Source organism: Python bivittatus, unplaced genomic scaffold (genome assembly GCF_059951505.1).
Source record: "Python bivittatus isolate LINGU-HERP-01145 unplaced genomic scaffold, Pbiv_v1 ctg000340_np1212, whole genome shotgun sequence".
Lineage (NCBI taxonomy): Eukaryota > Metazoa > Chordata > Lepidosauria > Squamata > Pythonidae > Python > Python bivittatus.
In genome coordinates, this window is record NW_028277056.1 from 4182391 (window position 1) to 4205051 (window position 22661).

The 22661-nt window shown below is 45.9% G+C and overlaps 1 protein-coding gene across 3 annotated transcripts in view; it reads left to right on the forward strand.

The window, feature by feature from the left end:
- GDPD5 (glycerophosphodiester phosphodiesterase domain containing 5) overlaps positions 1-21096 on the forward strand; it is a 127800-nt gene extending 106704 nt beyond the window's left edge. For 2 of the 3 annotated variants that reach the window (XM_088140452.1, XM_088140453.1), the window contains exons 12-16: positions 1472-1629; positions 2898-3045; positions 8562-8644; positions 14503-14615; positions 17474-21093. In XM_088140452.1, the coding sequence (XP_087996578.1) occupies positions 1472-1629; positions 2898-3045; positions 8562-8644; positions 14503-14615; positions 17474-17589 (618 nt within the window). In that variant the 3' untranslated portion in view covers positions 17590-21093. Of the gene's footprint in view, positions 1-1471; positions 1630-2897; positions 3046-8561; positions 8645-14502; positions 14616-17473 lie in introns of all 3 variants that reach the window. The other variant, XM_025175020.2, reaches the window with a different exon arrangement.
- The last annotated feature ends 1565 nt before the right edge of the window (positions 21097-22661 follow it).

The following is a 22661-nucleotide window of genomic DNA, read 5'->3' on the forward strand; positions in this document are numbered from 1 at the left end:
CTTTACTGCAAAAGGCTAACCAGACCGCCATCTCCGTAGAAAGTGGCTTCCCCGTAGCTATAAGAGAGGAGGAATAATTAGGTACCCGGTGAAGGAGGTGGCATGCAGAAAGACTTCAGAAGGATTTTCTCAAGCAGGAATCCTTCAGACGTGCTAAAATCATAGAATGGGCCACAAGGATCCTTTAGTCCAATGTTTCTCAAAGTTGGCAACTTTAAGAGGTGTGGACTTCAACTCCCAGAATTCCCCAGCCAGCCATGCTGGCTGGGGAATTCTGGGAGTTGAAGTCCACACCTTTTAAAGTTGCCAACTTTGAGAAATGGTCTAGTCCAACCTCTGCAGTATGGACCATTTCATTGTTGTGCAGATCTTGCCATGACAAAGTTCTTCTATCTAAGCAACTCGTACCCCTTATTTCTGGTCCTAGTTTCTGTGATCATGGAAAATGATTCTTCCAGGTATATTATTTATCACCCAAACATTTATGCTGAGCAAGCCACTTCCGCATCTATCCATGGATTCTGAACCTTGAGAGAATTGGCTATCAACTACGGTTCTGTGGCCGAGAAGACACCCGTGGGTGTCCTGGGCTGCCAGAGTTGGATTTATTCCTTGCCTTTTTCTACCCTTCCTGGAAAGGGAAGAAATTCTCATAGGATTGTAGAATTGTGGGGTTGAGAGGGACCCCCAGGATCCTCTAGTCCAAACTTCTGCAATGGGCAGGGATACCAAGTCAACCATCCTTGATGGGTGGCTGTCCAGCCTCTTCTCAAAAACTTCCAGAGATGGAGAACCCCAATATATATAAATGGAATCTAGGGAACTGTAATTTACACCCACTGTGTAGATTGGATTTCAGCTCCCATCATCCTTGGGCAGAAGAGACTGGCTATTCTGGGACGGACAGTTTCCTCTGTTGCTTTCTCTTACGAATGAGGCTAGAGATAAAATGGGAGCCTGTATCTTTAAGATATCCTGAATCTCCTTCTGACTGGCTTCTAAGGAAATGGGATAAATTGAGACACAAACAAAAGAAAATTGGATGTGATGGGAATAATCTATAGAAAAATGTCCCCCGTGAAATTGCTGTATTATTCAAGGATTATCATTTGCGAAGAAATCGCAGAAGAGTAGAGCCCTATTGGATAAGGGATGAAAAAAATGGAGTTGTTTCTATTTTCATTGGGGGGAAAAACAATATAAAATCTTTGCTTTTCTCGCGTGGACAAGACTCTGGCAAAGAAATACGGTATTGTAGATTTGTTTGGAATACATTAAAAAACATAACAGCGTTGTAATTCCGGCCATGCAATAAGCGTGTAATTATCAGGTAAGACGTCAGCACACGTTTGTGTTGCTTTTGACTCTCAGGCAGCATTGGCTGCTTAAAAGCACCGGGGGTCTTTTTCCGAGATTGGATCCCTCTGACTTCCCTAACCCCCCCGCCCCATTTCCCCCGCTGCTATTCCAGGTGATGTGGTTGCCCAGCTGGGAGAGGAATCTCGTCCAAGAAATTGCCCCCGGTTTCCAGCAGACCTGCGGGAAGAAGGCCGACGCTCAGCGGTTGAGGGACGGAGGTTTTCGGAAGCTCAACCTGCGATACACCAAGGTCACCAGCGAGGACATCAGGTTGGGTTCGTGGCTTTTACCGTTGCAAATCTGGCCCAGGTCTGGCGTTCGGAAACAGCGCGGGATGGGCGATGTGCTGTTTCTGGATGGCACTGGCCTTCCCGGAGGAGACTCTCCATACGCGGCCCTGGTATTCCCTTGAGGCTGTGCTTCTGAAGATGTTCAGCTCTAGCTATGCTCGTTTACGTGGATGTAGATAGGTACGGCACAGGTTGTCTTCGTTTAGCAACCACAATTGGGACCGGCAACTCAGTCGTTAAGCAAAGTGATCACTAAGTGAACTGTGACTGTACTTACGGTCTTCCTTCAGCTTTCCCTTCCTCCACCAACGCTGGCAGGGCAACTACTGAATATAAACAGGGGGCAAATCCCACACTCACTAGCACTGATGATGTTACCTAGTCGGGTAATGAAGCATCTGCAAGCAAACAGCCAAACTCAGAGAGTACCAAGGACCCCACAGTTCAGTATCCTCTACAGATATCCTCTTCTATTGGATCTTACTTAGAACTTGTACAGGTAGTCCTCACTTAACAACCATTCAGTTACGGCAGCATTGAACAAAGGGACTTTTGACTGCTCCCCGAAGTTATGGCCGTTGCAGTGCCCCTGTGATCATGTGATCAAAAATTGGGTGCTTGGCAGCCCACCCATGCTTACAACCACAGAGGCGCTTCAACTGCTCCCCGGCCTCTCCCACCCCCATTTCCGCCCTTTTGGCCCCCTGCACTCCGCAGCCCCTGCCGCCCCAGCTAGTCTTTGCTGTCTTCTTGCTCCCACTGCTGACCAAGCATGCCCAGACTGACCCTTCGCGAGGCAGCTGCTGGCCACACGAGGATTTCTTCCCAAGGTTGCACGCGGCAGTTGCCTCGTGGGACCCGGGAAAGAAGCCCCCGATCCACAGCGTGGCTGGCAGTCCCAGACCCGCTGCAAGGCAGGGCGCAGGGCAGCCAAAAGGGCAGAGATGGGGGGAATAGGCAGTTGGGGGGAGTTGAAGGGGAGGCAGTCCCTTACCTTGGCAGAACCGAGGCTCAGGTCTGGGAGGACCAAGCCGGGAATGGGGTGGGTCCTCGGCGAACGACTGGAGGAATTTGGTGAATGCAAATTAATGGAATTAATAAATATGGATATTAATAATTAATATTAATTATTAAATGATTAATAATAAATTTAATGGAAATGGGGCATCTCAGTTTAATCTGCAGATTCAGAGTCCACCGAGTACTTCTTAAAACTGGCCCTTCCCCTCTATTCCTCCCCCTCCATAGGGAATATGTCAGCGCAAACCTGAGCGTCAACTTGTACGTCGTCAATGAACCGTGGCTGTATTCCGTTCTCTGGTGCATGGAGGTCCAGTCGATCACCTCTGACAACGCGCATGTCCTCCGCCGGCTGCCTTCCCCCCTCTGGCTGATGGTAAGCCGGTTTCACCCGTGAATGTTCCTTTGCTGCTGAAAGCAGTCATTTGGATCAGTTGCCCTCTTCCAGATCTTTCCAGCAAGGGGGGAGAGGTTGCCCCCCACTGAATGACTGCCGGCTAAGGGTGAAGGTTAAGAGTTCCCATGTAGATTGCTTGGCAGAAATAAGGAAGATGTTTGCTATTGCCTTCTTCAAAAAAAAAGTATTATTTTTCTTACTTGACAATGTAGCTTCCAACCCTGGGGTTTTCTGGTGGTCTCCCATCCATCCAGGTCTGGACTTGTTTAATTTTCTTTGAGATCAGCCAGTTCCTGCTCTCTAATAAGTGGTGTTTACCTGCTAAGGACCCCAATTGTTATCTGGATTAACTAGCAGCTATGCACGACTACATAGTGCTTCAGAATAAAAGTTAGATATTCCACTGAACGTCTGAATGTTTCTTCACATTGCCAACCCCCCTCCCCCCCCCCCCCAGATCCTCAGCTATTTTGTGCAGAGTTCTTTTTTCATGGAGCAGAATTTATCTGTCTCCTCCCAGTGCATGAGCAGAAGTAGAGCCCAGTTGGGCTTGGTGTGTTGTGGGAACTCGTGTTACAATTCAGCATATCATGCAAAAGTTCAGTTCAGCGGAGTTTGGGGACCAAATCAGCACGGGGTGGGTGTGTTGTGGGTTGTACATGGCAGTGTACAAAAGGGGCAGGACTTTCGATCACCATGCAGCGCTTGCCACCTTGTACATTCTGGCCCCCTGCAGATGCCAACAGTCAGCTCACTAAGCAGATTAAGCAAGGTGTGTGAACACAGCCACGCGCTTATAAAGCAGTCAAATCCTTGTTCTGTCCTTGGCTCAGGAATTATTGAGAGCAGCCTTCCACCTGATTTGCATAACTTGCATTCTCCCCAGCTGATGGCTATGGGTCGCCGATGAGTCAGCGGCGTAACGATGCTGCAAAAAAGGCAAATGCAGTTTTAGCCTACATTGGTCGAAATACAGTTTCCAAATCACAGGAAGTAATTGTTCTTCTTTGTTCCACATTGGTTGGATCACAAGCTTTCTTGAATATTGTATCCCCTTCCGGGCATCCCGTTTTAAGGAATATTCTGAATGAGGATAGAGAAGACCAACCACATCCAGCTTGCCTTGGTTCATAGATCTTACATTCCAGGTACCTATACAATATTGTTCTTTGCAGCATCGGACCTTCTTTTCGCTTCCAGATACATCCACAGCTGAACGTCCTTTCGGCTTTGGCCCAGCCGCTTCACTCTTTCTGGAGCTACTTGGAATTGCCCTCCGCTTTTCCCCAGTAGCATATTGGACACCTTCCGACCTGAGGGGCTCATCTTCCGGCATCATATCGTTTAGCCTTTTAACATTGTCCATGGGGTTTTCTTGGCAAGGATCCTGGAGTGGGTTGCCATTTCCTTCTCCAGTGGACCACATTTTGTCAGAACTCTCTGTCATGACCTGTCCGTCTTGGGTGGCCCTGCACGGTATAGCTCATGGCTTCACTGAGTTACGCAAGCCCCTTCGCCACGACAAGGCAGTGATCCATGAAGGGGGTCACTGGAAGGATCCACTGCTCATTGGAAGGATCGATAATGAAGCTCAAGCTCAGATATTTTGGTCACCTAATGCGAAGAGAGATCTCTTTGGAGAAGACCCTGATGCTGGGAAAGATTGAAGGCAAAAGGAGAAGAGGACGGCAGAGGATGAGATGGTTAGAGAGCATCACTGAAGCAATGAGCATGAAACTGAGCAAACTCAGGGAGGCAGTGAAGGACAGGAAGGCCTGGCGCAATATGGTTCATGGGGTCACGAAGAGTCGGACACGACTTAACGACTGAACAACAACAACAAGACCAACCAGGATGATTAAGGGGCTAGAAGCAAAGAAGAGAAATGGAAGGAGCTGGTATGTTTCGCCTCAAGAGGAGAGGAGCGAAGCGGGTTATGACAGTCCTCTTGAAAGGAGATCACACAGAAGGTGGTTCTGTCCTGTCCTCCATCTTTCCAGACTGTAGGACACAGCATCGTGGATCATCATCATGGACCATCATCATGGATCATGAATGATCATCATGGATCATGAGAGATCATCATCATGGACCATCAGAGATCATCATCATGGACCATCATCGTGGACCATCAGAGATCATCATCATGGATCATCATCACGGACAAAGCATCATGGATCACAGCATCATGGAAAGAAGTTGAATGTTCAAAAAAAGGTCTCCTCTAACAATGAGAGCATTTTGACCACGGAACCAGGGTCTCCAAGCAACAGCTAGCTGGTTGGTTGACTCGCCATCGCGGGCTGCATCCGAGCAGAGGCTGGTCCTGAATATTGGGTTTGGGTTCCTGCATTTATTCAGGGGCTGGGCTCAGCCTCAAGGGCTCCCCTTCCCACTTGGTCTGCATAGTGTCAGACTGGGAACACTGGATTAGCAGCTTCAGAGTTTCCTGCCAGACTTGCCAATTTAGTGGAACCAAGTGCCCTCTACTGGCTATTGAAACACTTGCTCTGGGTCCACCTCTGGATTCCTTGCAAACTTTCTCCAGTTTGCTCCGTCGATGAATAAACGTAAACCTCTAGAACAGCAGTCTTGGGGCCCTCTGGAAAGCATTGGCAAAATTCTTGGAGTTGGCCCCTACACCTTGTGGGGTGATATTGATAATTTCAGTGGGTTTTTGCACAGTGTGTTGTAACCAGAGCGGCTAAGGACCTCTTGGTTGCACATACACAATGGACTAAGCTTTGCTAGGGTTAACCAAGGTTAGGTTTGGGGGGAGGACAGGTTAACATGTTGTGGGAATCCAGGTCATTTGGTTCGTTTAGGATGTGATGTGTTGTGTCAACCCGGAAGATGGGTCACTTCACTATCCAGGTTAAACATGATGTGCGAAGACAGCCCTTGCGTTCCAGGAAATGTCCACCTTTCTTAGAAGCAGATTGGCAGGAGGAAGAAGGATAAGGAAGACACATAAACATATTAGGTGTGTTCCTTGGGTACACATGGAGCAGCAATGAAAACATTTCCCAGGAATCTGTGGCGGAAGATATTCTAAAATAAAGATGGCCTGAACATTTTGATTAGCCAAGTGTCTTTGGACAGACTCGCTCCGTGTTTTTCCTTTTCACCACACGCACTCTGCCACCGTTGCAAAGCTCAGGACACTTAAAAGGATTAAAAGTACAGTTCACCTCCAGACGTTAAAATCAACCGTTGCTTTAATACAAGCTCCAACATGCCCAGTGGGGATAGGTAAATATGGGGTGCTGTTAGGGTCACCCTAACGGGGCTGCAAAAATCCAGCCTTAAGGATTGTCTGGAGTTTGTAAACCCTCTTGATGCCATCTTCAGAATCTGCAGGTGGGAAAACCGCTGTTGAGAGATTCTGTGTTACAAAAGCAAGAGTTAACTCAGATAAAGTCAAGAGTCTTAAAGTTTCAGCTTGCATGTGAGTGTCTCTTTGCAAACATACAGAACAGAGATTCACTATTTATGTCAGCATTTTTCAAACTTGGCCACTCCAAGATGTGTGGACTTCAACTCCCAGAATTCCCCAGCCAGCATGGCTGGCTGGGGAATTCTGGGAGTTGAAGTCCACACATCTTAAAGTGGCCAAGTTTGAAAAACGCTGATGTACGTTGGATCAAAGAAGTGCTTGCTATATTTTATATTTATGCTTCTGACCCATTTTCAAAACGGGTCTCTGCTGGCTTACACCCTGAGTAAATGAAAGTGGTTGAGACTTGCAGGATGGAGAATAACTTTTTTCTCTCCCTGACTCTCAATAAACGCATACAATAAGCAAATAAACACTTCTCCCTTTCTATCAGAGCTGTGGCTTAATTATTCTCACACACGGCAATTATATTTGCAAGCTGTGAGGTTTGCAAGCTCCTGGGTTATCCCTCTTAATTCACACTCCTCTCCCATATACTGAATAATAGCAGTCACTTGAATTTCAGTCCCGCCCCACTCAGTCGAATTCATTGCATCTAACAAAGTTATTGCAGAAATTAATTTTAAAAAATGGAGAAAACCTGTAAACAAATAAATAGTTTACCTTATACAGATACCCATTCTATAACTATAGAAATAGTTTCAATGTTATATGAGACATAGACACAACTATTACATGCATATAACTTTTTCTTGCCGATACTCAGTGTTTATGAGTAGGGTATGGTTTGGCTCTTGTTACAGGGGCTCCCAGGTTCAGCTTATGGTCGCTCACACACTCACACCCTGTTGAGGCACATGGATCTTGTAAGCCCCCCATGCTTTCTCCCTGGGTTTTCCAGATAAGGTACGGCTGGAGCAGACAGACACACAGCCCTGGTCAACAGCCGGGGCGTAATCAGGGACACACTCACATCACTTCCAACTAAACACCAAGGCCCCAAAGGTTGTTTGGACTGCACGGAGACCCAGTGAATTTGAAGTAACAGCAAAACTTGACTGGTTTCAGTGTACATTTGCTCTTTCTCACACGCGCGCACACACACACACTCATCCACACTTACCCACGTCCTTCTCAACTAGGCTGCCAGGCACGAGCTAGAGGGACGGAAGCCGCCAAGTCTGGATCCAAAGACGACTCAAAGACTGGCCAAGCTTCAGGAACCCCTTTTATCCCCCCAAGTCCTTGCTCTGTTGATTCACAAGACCGGCAGCTCCTCTTGCCTCGTTAATTGACGAGTCTGGTAGCTGTTGATGGGATTGTGGCGGAAGGTTTCCATGTGCTGAGGCCCAATTTTCCTTGTCTGGTTCAGGTGACGTTTTTTCCTTTGCTTCCTTCTTATCTACCTCCTCGAAAGGATTTTTAGACAAGATTCCTAGCTTTTAATCCCCTCTGCTTATGTACCTGCTTCATCTTTTAGTTATGGCAGCTTCAGCCTCGTCTCACACTTCCCACATTTACTCTGTGATGGGGAAGTCTTTTCCCATAATTTGCAGTTGGTAGAAACTCATGTCCCCAAAGCAGGCGATGGCACCTAGATAACGTTGGGCTCAAAAGCTAAGCAGGGTTGGGCCTGGCTAGTATTTGGATGGGAGACCCCTAGGTTATCCGGGATTGGGTGAGTGGGAAAAGGCAAAAAACACTATAAAAAAGGTAAGAAGAAACTATTTTTTTCTGCAGAAAAAACTATATGTGTGATTCTGTGAAGATACCAGGAGTTGGACTCCAAGAAAATCTGACTTTTTATTTTACCTTGCAAATACACAATGTCACAACACCACTGGCAAGATCTTGATTGTTGCAAAAGTCAGGATGCTTAAAACAATTACAAATACAGTTCATTTCTCTTCCGTTTTTTTTTTTCCAGTTCCAGAATGTATTTCTTACTTTTAGGGATATATATGAAGATGTGGGTGGGGAAGAGAAAGGACTGGGGATTAATGGTTAAACCTGACAATCTCTCTGCTCCCGTATCCCATGTTTAGAGATTTAAAAAAACCCTTTTAGTCTTTGTTAATTTCTTTTTCTTGTTTTTCAGCCTCCAAACGAGTACTGTCTGATCTGGATAACGGCCGACCTCGCTTCATTTGTCATAATTGTAGGGGTTTTTATCTTCCAGAAGTAAGTAGCGTCCTCTGATGATGTTGTAATACTGTTAGGCTCTTCCCAGCAACGTCAGGAGCCACTTTGGAGGGTTGTAGAAAAGTTCCCTCGGCCTAATTCCATCAGGAAATACAAATAGAGGCCAAACTTTGTCCGACGTGCGAGTTCACCGCTAAGCAAGGCTTTAGGACTTGCCGGGGATAAATGAATTATAGAGGATTAATCAAGCAGGGTGAATTCTTTGATGCCCTCTTTCAAGGACTGCATGCCCCAGGTGGCATTTTCTCCCCATCCCCAAGTTGGCAAAGGCTAAACTTTATGCTCGCGAGTTCTCTTCCTTTCTAGCCTTTGCTCTGCAAGGGCAACTTTGGAAGAGAAATGTACAACTTGGAGAAACGAAGCTGAAAGGAGAGGGAAAAAAATTCTTTTAAAGAGACGAGACCGCAAATGCCTGGAAAAGCAGAAGAGATCCATTGGTTTAATGTTTTAAAGCAGGGGCTGGCCAGATTTGGGTTTTAAATAGAAGAAGAGTTAGCTCCTGAAGTTCAGAAGTGAATCCCCGTACCTTTTTAAAGGTACTTTGACAAGAGATTGTCGCGTCAGCACTGGAAACTTTAGGTCAGTGTTTTTCAACCTTGGCCACTTTAAGATGTGTGGACTTCAACTCCCAGAATTCCCCAGCCAGCCAGTTGAAGTCCACACATCTTAAAGTGGCCAAGGTTGAAAAACGCTGCCTTAGGAGCACAGCTCAAGCCCAGGTTTTATTAAAAGGGGTTGGTACAGGAGGGAAGAAATGCAGAGGGGGCTTCTCCTCTGCAACGTTTGGTTCTCCTCCCCTATCCACTACTAAAATGACTTTGGCCCAATCCTGCCTCGTTAGTCCACTTTGTTCCGGGGAAAGCCTATCAGCCTGCAAAAATGGCCAAGGGGCGCAGCCTTGCTCGCCTCTCGATCTTTAACGAACGAAACGTCTTCATTTATTAAACAGGGAAGCCGCCCGACTCCCGGCAACTCCGGACGGTTTGCAAACGGGGAAGAACGTTTCAACGCAAGGAAACAGCCGCCCCAAAGAATAGGGATAGCAGAGATTGCAAACCCAGAGGGGAACCCAGACAAGAAGAAAAGGGGGTTTCAAATTCGAGGGGGCCTGGGTCTTTAGGGCCCCTCCAATTGCCACTAGGGTGGGGGCCGTTCGATTCTCTTGGTTATCTTCTTACTGCTCTGACATTTCTTGCATGTCCCTCTCCTCTTTCTTTCTCTTTCTGCTGCTGCATTTTGGCATCTTTACAGCTATCACATAATCAGGTAATTTCTGGGACCTCCTCCCCCATTTCACCTTCATCTCTATTTTTGTTTATGCTCCCCCCCCCCTTATAAGCGTTGCTGAAAATGTGGAGGAAGGCCGGGGCAATGTGCCAAGTTAAGGGGGGAATTAAAAATACGGCCATTTACAGAAGCATCGAGATTCGGGTCACCTGCGCACGGACGCGATCCGGTGCACCCAAAACTCCCGGTTCTCGGGCGTTGCTGACCCTTTCAAGGCCACCCAACTCTAGGTGGAAAAACAGGCATTTGAATATATATGGATTGATGTATGATTTGGGCCACAGCTTTGGTGACAAAGGAGATGCTGTTCAGGCTGGGTCTTCTGTTTGCGCCAGCTGAGAAGAGGAGCTGAAGGTCGTAGAGGGAAGGAAGAAGTGCATTTCCACACATGCTCTCTCCTCCGGGTTCCCCTTCCACCGGAGTGTCTGCAGGATAGGGTCAAAAGAGTCAAGATGGCAGACACGAGGCTGCGAAGAAGCTCCACCTGGTTTTTATGGGCGCCGGACATGTGGCGCACGTGAAACCAGGCAGAGCCTCTATGGCACCGTCACCGCCTTGACTTTTTTGACCACACCCGGCAGTCACCTCTGCCTTCGACTGATGCAATTTGCCTTAAAAAAAAAACCCAAGAGGCTGGATGCCAAAATTGGTTAAACACCACATCTGGTTTGATTGCAGCGTCCTCCAACAGAAACATGGCAAGGCTTGCCGTGACTCCCTTTATTCCTCCCCTCGCTTTTTGTTCATCGCCCCCTGAAATTGGCTCATTCATTCAAGTTGAAGCTTCATGAAGTAGCAGGGAAACACTTTCATTGCAGCCTATAACATACGGGTGGGGAAGCATTTTGGAACGTAAGAGGCTGCTTCCAACCAAATTGGGGGCTTTGTCTATCTCACCCACTTTTCCTGAGTTGGGTCCTCCTGATACATTGGACTCCAAGCCCCATCATCCCCACCAGCTCGGCACAACTAATATCCACTTGGTTGGTTATGACTTTTTGGGGTCACAGCTGGGAACAGTGGGTTGCTGTTTCATTTTTTTCCCCCAACACTTTGAAGCAAATGCATAAACAAGTAAAAGAGAGAATTAAAAGAGAGAGAGAGAGATGGATGGCTCATGAATATTTCTACCGATCCTTGTCCTCCAAGGTTAAAAACTCTTCTGTTTGCAAGGAGTTCATCTTGGGAACAGAGGGCAATGCCAACCCTTTGTTCCCAAGAGAGCTTCCGTCCTGGTGCTGCAAAGGCGATTCTCGCTTTCGGAGACATGACACACGGATATGGTCCCCTCTGGTTTCATCCTGCCCGGATGATCCCTCAGCCTCCGTTCTTGATTTGCCAAGCGTTTTGCAATTTTTGATTGGCCAAGATTTGCAGCTTCAGCCAGAAAAAAGACACTTGGCAGAACGTGCTCAATAGCTTTTTCTCACCTCAAAAGCTCCCGGACAGGTAAATGCTGCTGCTGTTTCCTGCAAGTCAGAGAGCTGAGCGACCGAGTCTTTGTACACGTGCTCCCTCCAGTAATCCCCAAGAATTTTTATTTGTGGTTCAGCCTCTAAAGTCCATCTCGATGCAGAAAGTGACAAGCCACAGAGATGTCCCAAGTGTCGCAACAACATTTGCATCATTTACGTGATGACATTGCTGTTGGTGACATCACACGCACGCCGATACCCATGGCTTCAGCTGGGCAAGGTTGGAGAAAAATCCTCTGCCCCAGACCTTGGGGAATTCTGCGGGCAACAGTACGCACACGGGCATCGAGAAGCTTTTGTGAGTTGCATCTCACGACATCAGGCACAGGCACGTGCATTCATTGGCTCAGATGCCTATGAAGTCAGCTGCATCTCATGAAAGTTTCTGCCTTTTCATAACGTTGGTTAGTTGGAAAAGAAGCTGGCAGGTCCCTGCTGATTTTTTGCCCCTGTAGACACAGCCCTCCTACGGTGACATCATGGCATCGGTCACCCCCTCTAAATGCCCCTCCCGTTAAATCTGCACAACTTATTAATTAAAAGGGGGCAGAACTTCACATGACCACCAAGTCTTGTGAGGCGTTGGGGAAGGTCACCCAAATCCTACAAGATTTTTGGCAGGGAGGGCGTAACCCTCTGCTGGATTGACACCTTTTCTTCTCCAACTTCCCTCCTGTGTTGCTCGGTGACCCCTAGAAGCACTTTTAAAAACAAGCATTAAGGCCCGCAGAGGAGAAGAACCTGCAGAGTTTGTTTTTTTTTTAGATTTTCTTTTATTCCGCCTTTATTATTTGTATAAATAACTCACGGCGGCGAACATCTCTCATACACCTTCCTCTTCCTATTTGCCCCACAACGACAGCCCTGTTTGCCATCAGTGCATCAGGGAGTTTTGCTGCCTTGAAAGCGTTTTTTTCTGAGCTGAAGGCATTTCTGGGTCAGAAGCAGCCTAAAACTGGTGTGTCCAGCCAACTTACCAGATTTTGCTGGGTGAGGATTGCAGCCACCGACAAGGCTCACAGCAAAATACATGCTGTGTGTGCACGAGAGAGAGAAGCACCTGACCTTTGCTGCCCACCTTTTGCCCCTTCTTGGCATGGAATGGTCGAAATCACATTGTGGCCTGAGAACCTGACTGACCCTTTTTTCCAAAGGTTGGGGGGGGGTATTTGCCTAGATCATCTTCTTCCTCTCGCCTCATCCAGGCTGCCTCTGTGCACATCTGTGCTTTCTCCATGTTACTGGCATCACCTCTTTCTTTCCTCATCTTTGCAAAAAGCAGTTCTTTTTTGACGTTGCAAAGGGGGCGGGGGTTGGTAGGCAGGAGGGCGAAGCGTGTTTCCAACTGGCTTCTGCAGTGAGGGTCTTGAAAGTGGCAAGGAGGGCTTGGTCTGGATGGAAAAGCAGCTCTCCCTACCAGATTGCGGAAGGCGGGGACTGATTTTTTGGTTTCCTTCACAGCAGAGGGGAAGAGGGGAGGTGCAGTCAGAAATGCAATACAGGCAGACATCAGGATGGGAGGCGGATTCAGACATTCATATCTTTCACACCACTGTTCTTTTTGGGGGGGATTACTTCTGATTTTAAAGTCCTTAAGGGAGCGGGGTGGTTATATGGTTAAACAACAGCCCTGCTTTCCCTTGCTAAGTTATCAAACTTTTCTCTCCATCCTTCTTCATTGTCAACGGATTTGGCAGCCAATTTGGTGCAGGCTAACAGGGCCTTAGTCTTCCCTTTGGCCCCAAGGTTGCCCCAGATAGAACATCGAAAACTGGATCGCTTTAATACTGACCAAGACGAGTGCAAACCAGCTCTGTGTATCAGGAAGGTGTAATGACCCAGATTCCAGGGGAGGGGGGAAATATTTGGAGGGTGCGCCTGCTTGCCCCCTAACTTGCCAGCGACTCCTGAAAGCAGCTGCCCTTTCTCTGGACTCATGCAGTGGCACCCAGGGGAGCCCAGGAAAGGGGGCCTTTGAGGTGCCCACCGGGGCATTCTGCACACTTGCAATCCCATTTTCCCCTTCGAATCTGGATTGCTGGCCAGCTGACTGCGTGTTACGTGATTGTATCACCTACAAGTCCCATTTTGTGTACTTGGCATCTCTGTGTTATATGTTAGATCTGACTGCATGGTTTTTCGGTTTCTTTGTGGTGTGGGTACTTGTCTGCACACTTTAAAGCACTGGGGGGCAAGGAGAGTTTGGATCCGGGACTCCTCTTTATTATTCTATCCTGCCCTTCCTCAGAGCTCAAGGCAGCAGGCGTAACACTTCCTCCCCCATTTTTCCCCACCACCACCACAACCCTGCGAGGTAGGCTGGGCCAGGAAGCAGTAACAGTCCCAAAGTCCCCCAGAGGGCTAAGGCAGAGACTAGAACCCAGGCCTACCCAACTTGAAGGCCAGCACCTGAATGAACGCCCTCCCACATAGAGGCCGATGCTCGATTTAAAATCACTGAATTGACAAATCCTACTGTAATCTGTTTTTTTGCATCGGGAGAGAACAGGCGAATTTGTGAAAGAAGCTGCCTGTTTTTGCCCAGACCTCCCTGTGTGCAAACCGGGTCACCTGGGGAACCTTTTCAGTTGACTGAACTGTTTTAAATCGGTAGATTAAACCTGCCAGCTCCAATCAGAGGCTTTGAGAAATGCTGGGTTAGAGATGGTGTCTCTTGGGGCGGGGTGGGGTGGGGGGCTCGGGGCATGTGGTTGTACAACACCTCATTTCCAAGCTTGCATCTCGCAGGCTCTGCTGGAGGAGAAGAAAAGGAAAGGAATTGTTTTCCTAAGCTGGAAATTAGCTGCTGGTTCAAAATCTTTGCTCCTTCCTGCATGGGGCTGAGAAATGATGTTTGCAGATTGGGAGGGGCAGAGAGCAGGATTTACAGAGGCGTCCACGGGGGGCGGGGAGGTCAAAAAAAGTCAAGATGGCAGTTGCAATCATGCGTGGCGCGCATGAAAAAGGGACAGGGCTTTGCACGGTTGCAGTGGGCGCTCCAGGGTGGGCATGCTGTCCCCAGTCCAGTGGGGCCCCTGCAAACGAGGGTCTTTCCATGTTCCACTTCTGTCCCAGGTGGCGCTTCGGCAGCATCCGCACGTACAACCCGGAACAGATCATGCTCAGTGCTGCCGTCCGCCGATCCAGCCGCGATGTCAACATCATGAAAGAAAAACTCATATTTTCAGGTAAGGTGGCAAGTCGAGGAATCTTTTGTAAGGGGATTTGCAGTCTGGTTCTGCTGTGGTTGATTCCTCTGTCTGTATATTTACTTACCAACTTTACTGATTTTCTTGCATAGCAAAACGTGCTTTTTAAAAATTAATTTGCTTTTATAAACAAGGACACTTTCAGAAAGAGGACAGCGGCTGGCAGGAAGAGCAAAGGCTTGTTTCCATTTTGGGATTCCAGGTTGCAGATTTGAAAGGAAGGTGTGTGGGGGTGAAAACCAGATGCTTTCTAACATTTGAGCATTTGAGTAGAACTTAATTGCTTGTAAAAATGCGGAATATAATTTATTTATTTTATTTATTTATATTTCAAATTTAGATACCGCCCATCTCACAAAAGTGACTCTGGGAGGTTCACAATAAAACAGCAATAAATATGAAAATACAATAAAACAATATAAAATCCAGTAAAAATAGAATAAAACCAAAACTTAATTTAATAAAGAAGTGGACCTGAGAGGAGCTTATCTTCATTGGATAAGTTCAAGCAGAAGTTGGACAGCTGCCTGTCTGGAAGCTTTAATTTGGATTCGTGCACTGGGCAGGGGGTTGGACTGGATGACCTCAGGGGACCCTTCCTAATGCAGGCTTCTGACAACAGAATAAACCCTCCAGTTCAGCCTCCCTTTCCCCAATGGAGTTGACCTCCAGCTGTAGATAATGGTGGTTTGAGGTCATCTAGTCCAGTGTAGAACCCCCTAGGACAGTGTTGTCCAAACTTGGCCACTTTAAGATGAGTGGACTTCAACTCCCAGAATTCCCCAGCCAGCCATGCTGGCTGGGGAATTCTGGGAGTTGAAGTCCACGCATCTTAAAGTTCCCAAGGTTGAGAAACACTGCTGTAGCATAACTCTGCTTGAAAGGCTGGCATGGTGGAAGGCAGCAGGAAGGTCCCAGTTAAATTCTGGCTTGCTTTATGACGCAGGAATGTTTGCCTTAACCTTCGTCCGTTTCTCATCCTGCCTTCCCCGGTTACGGCATTGCACTTTTTTTATCTCAGGACCAGATCAGACAGGGTGACTGGCTGTCCTCTTCGCTCTTAATCTGGACCATCTTTTTAAAAAGCCAGAAGGAACAAAGGTGGTGGACGTATCTCAGATTGCCTCCTACAACCTCGCTTGGCTGTTCTTGCGTGTCTGAAAGGAGCCCTTGTGCATGCAGTGAAACTTCCAGATACAGGGGCTTGGATGATGGAGACGGGGGCTTTGCTTTCAAATCAGCGTTTATGCTTTTATTTTATTTTTATTTATTAACCAAATTTTAACCTGCTTCTACCATTGTCCTTGAGATGGGTGGCCTGTTGGGACTTTGAACTCACCCTCTTCAGTACCCTGCCTTCCCCTCTGCTTCCTTCCTTGCTGGAACCAGGGCAAAACGAAGTTTGATTGAATTCAATTCAAACATAAGAATGTGGCAATTAAGGTGTGAGAACTGTTTTCTGGGCTGACAAGCGGATGGGGAGTTGTCAAAACGGAGTGATCTGGCATTTTGCAACCCAGATCTGGTAAGCCTGTTTGTCCAATTTAAACTACGATTTAGGGGTTTAGGACCATTTAAGGGAGGAATTTCTCTTAAATCCTAATGCACATTATTTACATCATTTGTGTGGCTTTAGGTCATTTTGACAAAAAGAAGATGCAGATGATGAAAAAACATCAGTGCTCTTGTGATGCAAATACCGTCAGTTGTCTGGACCGCTTTGGAAACAACGGACTTTGTCCATTGTTTGGGGGTGAAGTCCAAATTAAAATCTTGTCCCTCGCATCTGAAATCTGCTATTAGAGATCCAGAGAATCAAGGTTTTCCTGTATATGCCCAGATGAATATGAGTTGAAAGGGAAATATGCATAAGGATTAGCTGTTATGCATATTAAAAAGACATTGTGAAGAATGTGCCTAAATTAGCACATAGATCGAATTTTATACATTCCCTAACCAAATAGGATATAGCAGCAGTCTGATTTGGAAAAGCTTGAGCAGGATTGGGTTTGATTAGCATTGGGATGGGAGACCACCAGAAAATGCCAGGGTTATAGGTAGTCCTCACTTAATGACTGCTTGGAAAAAGTGATTTACGACCTGTACTCGCACTTAAGACCATCGCAAACCACCACACCCCCCGCAGTCACGTGATCGTGATTTGTGACCTTTTTTATGATGGTTGTTAAGTGAATCACCACAGTTGTTAAGCAAATCACATGGCCATTAAGTGAATCATGTGGTCATTAAGCAAATTCTGGCAAAAAAGTCCATTGGAGAAGTTGGATTCACTTAATGCCCACATGATTCGCTTAACAACTGTCATAAAAAGATCATAAAATCAGGTCCAGTCCCATGGTGACTTGCTTAATGACTGCCCCAGTTAACAACCAATTTTCTGGTCCCTATTGTGGTCATTAAGTGAGGACTACTTATAAATTGAGAAGAAGGCAGTGGCAAACCTATCTTGCTGTCAAGAAAACTGCATGGATGCATCTGTCAAATTAATGGGGCCAATCTCAACACATCAAGGGATGTGTTGCTTTAATCCATGTGGCGAATATGCAGAGTGACCAGCCAGTGTCTGAAATACTCTGTTAATTACAACAACTGCACTATTCCAAGAGATCCAATGACAGAACCATATGGATACTTGGAAATCCATCTGCATTTCTGTACTTTCTCTGAGGTGCAGGAGCAGAATGGCCAATGTTTATGTACATTATCCGATAGCAGGCATGAACCCAGATTCCTTTTATTCCTCCTCTTTGCTTTTGGACTCAATTTGTTCCTGCTTTTTGGGTTTAATTCCCTGGACCCCTTTGCCACCTTTTCAGAAATCAACAGTGGCGTCGAGACAACGGACGAACTTTCCTTGTGTTCCGAAAACGGCTACGCCAATGAGGTTGTCACACCCATTGACCACCGGGAAGTGAAGCTCCGTATTGACTGACTGAGGGAGGTGGCGGTGGGCAAGATCTGGTGGTCTCCGTGACTCCCGGGGGCTTCCTTAGTACAACAGCTCCAAGGAAGAGTTGGCCAAGTCTGCGTTCCGTTGTCGAAACTCCTAATGCAACAAATTTTGCGAGGGCGGCCTGGAGCCTCTCTGGAAACTGAAGCTGGGCTGGGTTTCTTTATTATTATTATTATTATTATTATTATTATTATTATTATTATTTTGTAAAGTTGTCCCTTTTTTGTGACCCTTTTCCTGCCTGCTGTGGGCAGCGGGAACTGGCATATTTGTCAGGTGCAGATGAGCCATTGGCAGTGTGCCCACCTCGCTGGACCATGAGCTGAGATGCTGGCCAGGTCAGCAGAGAAGGACTCCCCCTCCACACATACCCCATTGACTTCTCTATTCCTTTCTTTGGGACAGCAACTGTTAGCTGAATTTATTTAAAGATGTATGTTGTGAAACCCTTGTGTGGTGTCCTCGTTTTTTATATTTCATGGAGGGATGAAGATTTCTTGTACAGACAGTCCTCTACTTACGAACAGGTTACGTTCCAAGAGGCTGTTCATAAGTCCATTTTGTTTGTAAGTCCAACCAAGCATACATATGCGGCGTGCCATAAACTTCCGGGACCTTCATTGTTGGAGTTGTGGACAGGTTTGTATCGGCGAAAGTTCGTAACTCAAAAGTTCATAAGTAGAAGACTGTCCAGAGCAGCAAATGCAGGAGAAGACACACTGGTGGGAAGCTGCAAATCAGGATGATAATTTACTCATTTAACTTGACTCTTCCTCTCTCCTGCAAATGGAGGAAAGAGATAGGAAATGGGTGACAGGGAGAGGGGGGAAATATCTTCCTGGTGCAAACTTAGCATTGATGTTCAAGAGATGATCTGGTGTCTTGAATCTCTTCCTGGGATGGCTTTTCTCAGCCTGGTGAATTCCAGATAAGTTCAACTACTACTCCCAGAATTCCCAGGCAGAGCTTTGATTGCACCATTGTGGATGCCATCTTGACTTTTCTGACCTTTGGGCATCCAAGCACCTGGGGATTCTGGGAATTGTAGGCAACACACCTGGCACGTCCTGAGTTGGAGAAGAATGGTCCTAGAGGTGATCCATCCATGTGTGATTTGCAGACTGGGTTCAAGCAATACATGAAGACGTAAACCCAGGGGAGACAAATTGTTGGGCTCTTGTACTGTTTAGACAAATAAACTCTGTTTAGCCTTAATGGGATGGTCTTGTTCGCCCAACAGTTACAGAGCACAGCTGGTTCCCGTAATCACTGAACCCCCAGCTACCTTTTTCCATTTTAGTCTAGTGTGCTCATAAACCCAGTCATAGTTTCATCACTCAGGCCTCTGATCAACACATGCAGAAGATGATCAGATAGAAGGCTAGAGGATAACACTGCTTCTGGAAAAAGCTCTAAATACCAAAGGCCCTTTTTAAAACAAGCTTTGTCTGTTGGGTGGTACAGTGTGGCTCTAAGTCTTTGCAAATACAGGTTGTCTTCATTTAGTGACTACCTCGTTTAGCAATCATTCACAGTTAAAACAGTGATAAAAAAGAAACTTTGTGACCAGTCCTCGTATTTATGACCTTCACAGGTCTGTAAAGCGAAAGAAAGCTGGAGTCAGATTGTAAGCACAGTTGCAGTTTCACCTAACAACTACTTTGCTTAATGACCAAGTTGTTGGTTCTGACTGTGGTCGCTAAATGAGGACAACCTGTAAATCTGGTATATTTCTTTTTTCTGAATGAGGAACCTTGGCAGGGTAACCTAATACTGTACCTTTATGCAAAATATGCCATATTACTAGAACATTTTTTTTTAGCATGTGCAAGAGAGTATAATTGGGTGGCAAGGAGAAAAGCCATCAAAGAGCATCTCCTTTGAAGCTGTATCACAGCTTTCCCAAACGGGCGCGAGTAATTTCTTATCAACAATTAATTAACAGCAATGAATTAACATCTGGGAGGCACTGGATGGGAAAGTTCAGTCTAATTAATTAATTAATCATCAGTCTGTCCTACTTTTTTTAAACTAGATATATGAAACCTCAATATGATGGTGCATTTATTTAGAAATAAGACACATTTATTGTTCCTTTATCTAAGCTCCAAAAATACACACGGGCACTCATCTGTAGTACATTTCTTTTTCACTAAAAGCAACCAGATGGGAAACAACTCACCGAAAACGTCCAGTGCAGAGTACTACATCTTTCTAGTAATTTGTGAAGGTTTTCCATCATGTAAAGTGCTACTGTCTAAAGCATGAGTTAGTCTAGTGTGGTACTTCTCAACCTCAGCAACATTAAGATGTGTGGACTTCAACTCCCAGAGTTCCCCAGCAATTATCGGTGGATTTCAACTCTCAGAATTCCATAGCCAGCCTGGGTGGACTTCAATTCCCAGAATTCCCCAGTAAGCATGTTGGCTGGGGAATTCTGGGAGTTGAGGTCCCCACATCTTAAAGTTGCTGGGGTTGAGAAACACTGGCTAGTGTATTCCCTCAAAGCATGCTTGATGTTCTATGGGACTATTGTACCTTTAGTTAATTGCTTCCTGTTTTCGGGTTCTACTTCATGTATTGTTATGAGCTGAACTTCAGTAATGGTCAAGGACCCTAGAACAGCCTCGGGGGGGGGGGGGCATTAAATTTACAGCATTTGGTGCAACCTGGGACAAATTGCCATTTCCCATGGGGGGGGCATTGATCCTGATTTATTGAGATAAAGAGAGGGGATGGAAAGGCTGCAGGCCTTGAAAATAGGAGATTCACGCACACACAGTCTTCATACTCTGTAATTTAGCAAGTGCAAATCTCAAAAGGAATTAGTTTGAGGTTATGGGCAATCCCTCTTGAGGGGGTCATAAAGAGGTTTTCATTGTGCATCCAAGCCACCTTTGAACTTTTAAAGTGGAATATTAGTAAGAGCTAACTGGCAAGTCATAAATACCTTGAAGGCCCAGGTGGTCCTCAGATCCCAGTTCGAATAGATCCAGAGCAGCACAACTGCATTATTTAACTGGATTAGAGATCCTAATTCAATATGCATGCACTGACTGAAAGAGAGAGGGAAGATCAGCTCCTCCCAGTAATTAATGATAATTTTCGTGCAAAGAGCCTTATGAGAGCTTCGGGCAAATACAGTATTGTTATAACCCTACAGCATGAGTTGATAAAATACAGTCTTCTCCAGCCACGTGCAAGCCAAAAATTTGATAGTTGGGGATGGAAGTTGACATCCAACATCGCTGGGGTGCACTGAGTTGAGGAAAGTCACTTAAATTAACCCCATTTTGTAAATGGAAGGGTTGAATGGCGCATAGCCAGGAACAATGGATCAGCTCTTTTAACATTTCAATGCATTTTTTCCCCCAGTTTCTGCTTTCAGTGCTGTCCACAAGGTGCTGCTATATTTTGGGAATTTAAAAAAAAAATTGCCTAAAGTTGCTCAAGTAGGCTACTTACAAAGGTTAGTAATAAATAAAATAACTAAAAATAAAATATAAGTTTTGGAATATTAAATCATGGATATTGAATATTTCTTAATTTTTCAGCTCAATGTTTTTAAAAATTGTATTAGTAACACATTCCCATAGAATTTAGATTTTAGAGGGTGGTGCATTTTGAAGTCTGTGGTACTCTAAGGAGACTTGCTTGCAAAGAAAATTTTGGTAGGACAAATGTACCTAATATATAGCTATCACTAGAAATGCCCCTGAAAATGCACATGAGTTTTCACAAAGACTTTTGAAAAGGTACAATAGGAAGCCGAAATTGAGTGGAATGTTTTGCTGCTGGAAAAAGGTGGTGGTGAAAAATGACGTGGAAAGTAACTCTCCATATCTTTGAGGCTATGTCCTTAGTCCACAGATGTTCTGTTCCAATTTTAATCTTTCTCATTTATGGACACATTTTGTGGGCCCACAATACTAAACCGCTGCTGATTGCAAGGAGCCAAAAACCTTCTGAGATGCCTCTGTGCATGTGTTTTTAAACCATGATTTCCAGGTGGTGTGAGCAAGGGTCCCATCTGAGGGAGCCCCTGGCAACGAACCACAATTAATGGTCACAAAGACCATCTGGAAAAGCTAGACCAGTGTTTCCCAACCATGTCAACTTGAAGATGTGTGGACAACTCCCAAAACTCAAGTCCACACATCTTCAAGTTGCCAAGGTTGAGAAACACTGAGCTAGACCATTGGACAGGCTATATTGCATTAAATAGGTTTTCAATGTAACGTATGCATTGGTAGAAGATCAGCTTTTTCTGAAGTTCCATCCATCAGAATGGTACATATAGGCCACCATCCTTTACGTTGTCAGAGAGAGAGAGAGAAGTACAGCTATCACATTAGGTCACGTTCCCTTGCGAGGTTTTACATGACTTCCACCATCCCTCTTGTAAAGGGCCATGACTTCAATTCACAATTGAGGGTTTGAACCCTACAGAACAGGGTTCCTCAACCTCAGCAACTTTAAGATGGGTGGATTTCAACTCCCAGAATTCCCCAGCCAGCATGGCTGGCTGGGGAATTCTGGGAGTTGAAGTCCACCCATCTTAAAAGTTGCTGAGGTTGAGGAACCCTGCTATAGAAGAAGACCTGGCAGCATACATCTGATGAGTCCCAAAGTAGAACATCAGTCATGTGCTGCCCCCTGGTGGTCTATATAAATAAATCAGCAATGCAACGTATTATTCCGTGGCTCTGCCAGCAATGTGCTTAATCAGATGCAATACATTGGCATCACCTCTGAAGGATGGTTCACATAAGTCTTGGTTAGAGTTGGTACTTTATTTATTTCTTTGTTTCGGTGGCTTTCTGCGTTATGCAAATCCAGCCTGTTTGAGTAGGTTAGGGCTTGGTGAAATGTCTCAACCCAGAAAAATGAGTTAACTCAGTAGGTAGGTTAAGCATCTGGCACAAATACAGCCACGTGGTTGTCAGTTCCCATCCTGGAGATTCAGAGGGTAGTTTTACAATCGCACTACCAAAAACAGGATGTGGGTACTGATTCTAAGAACATAAGAGGTAGGGGTGAAAATCCTGGAA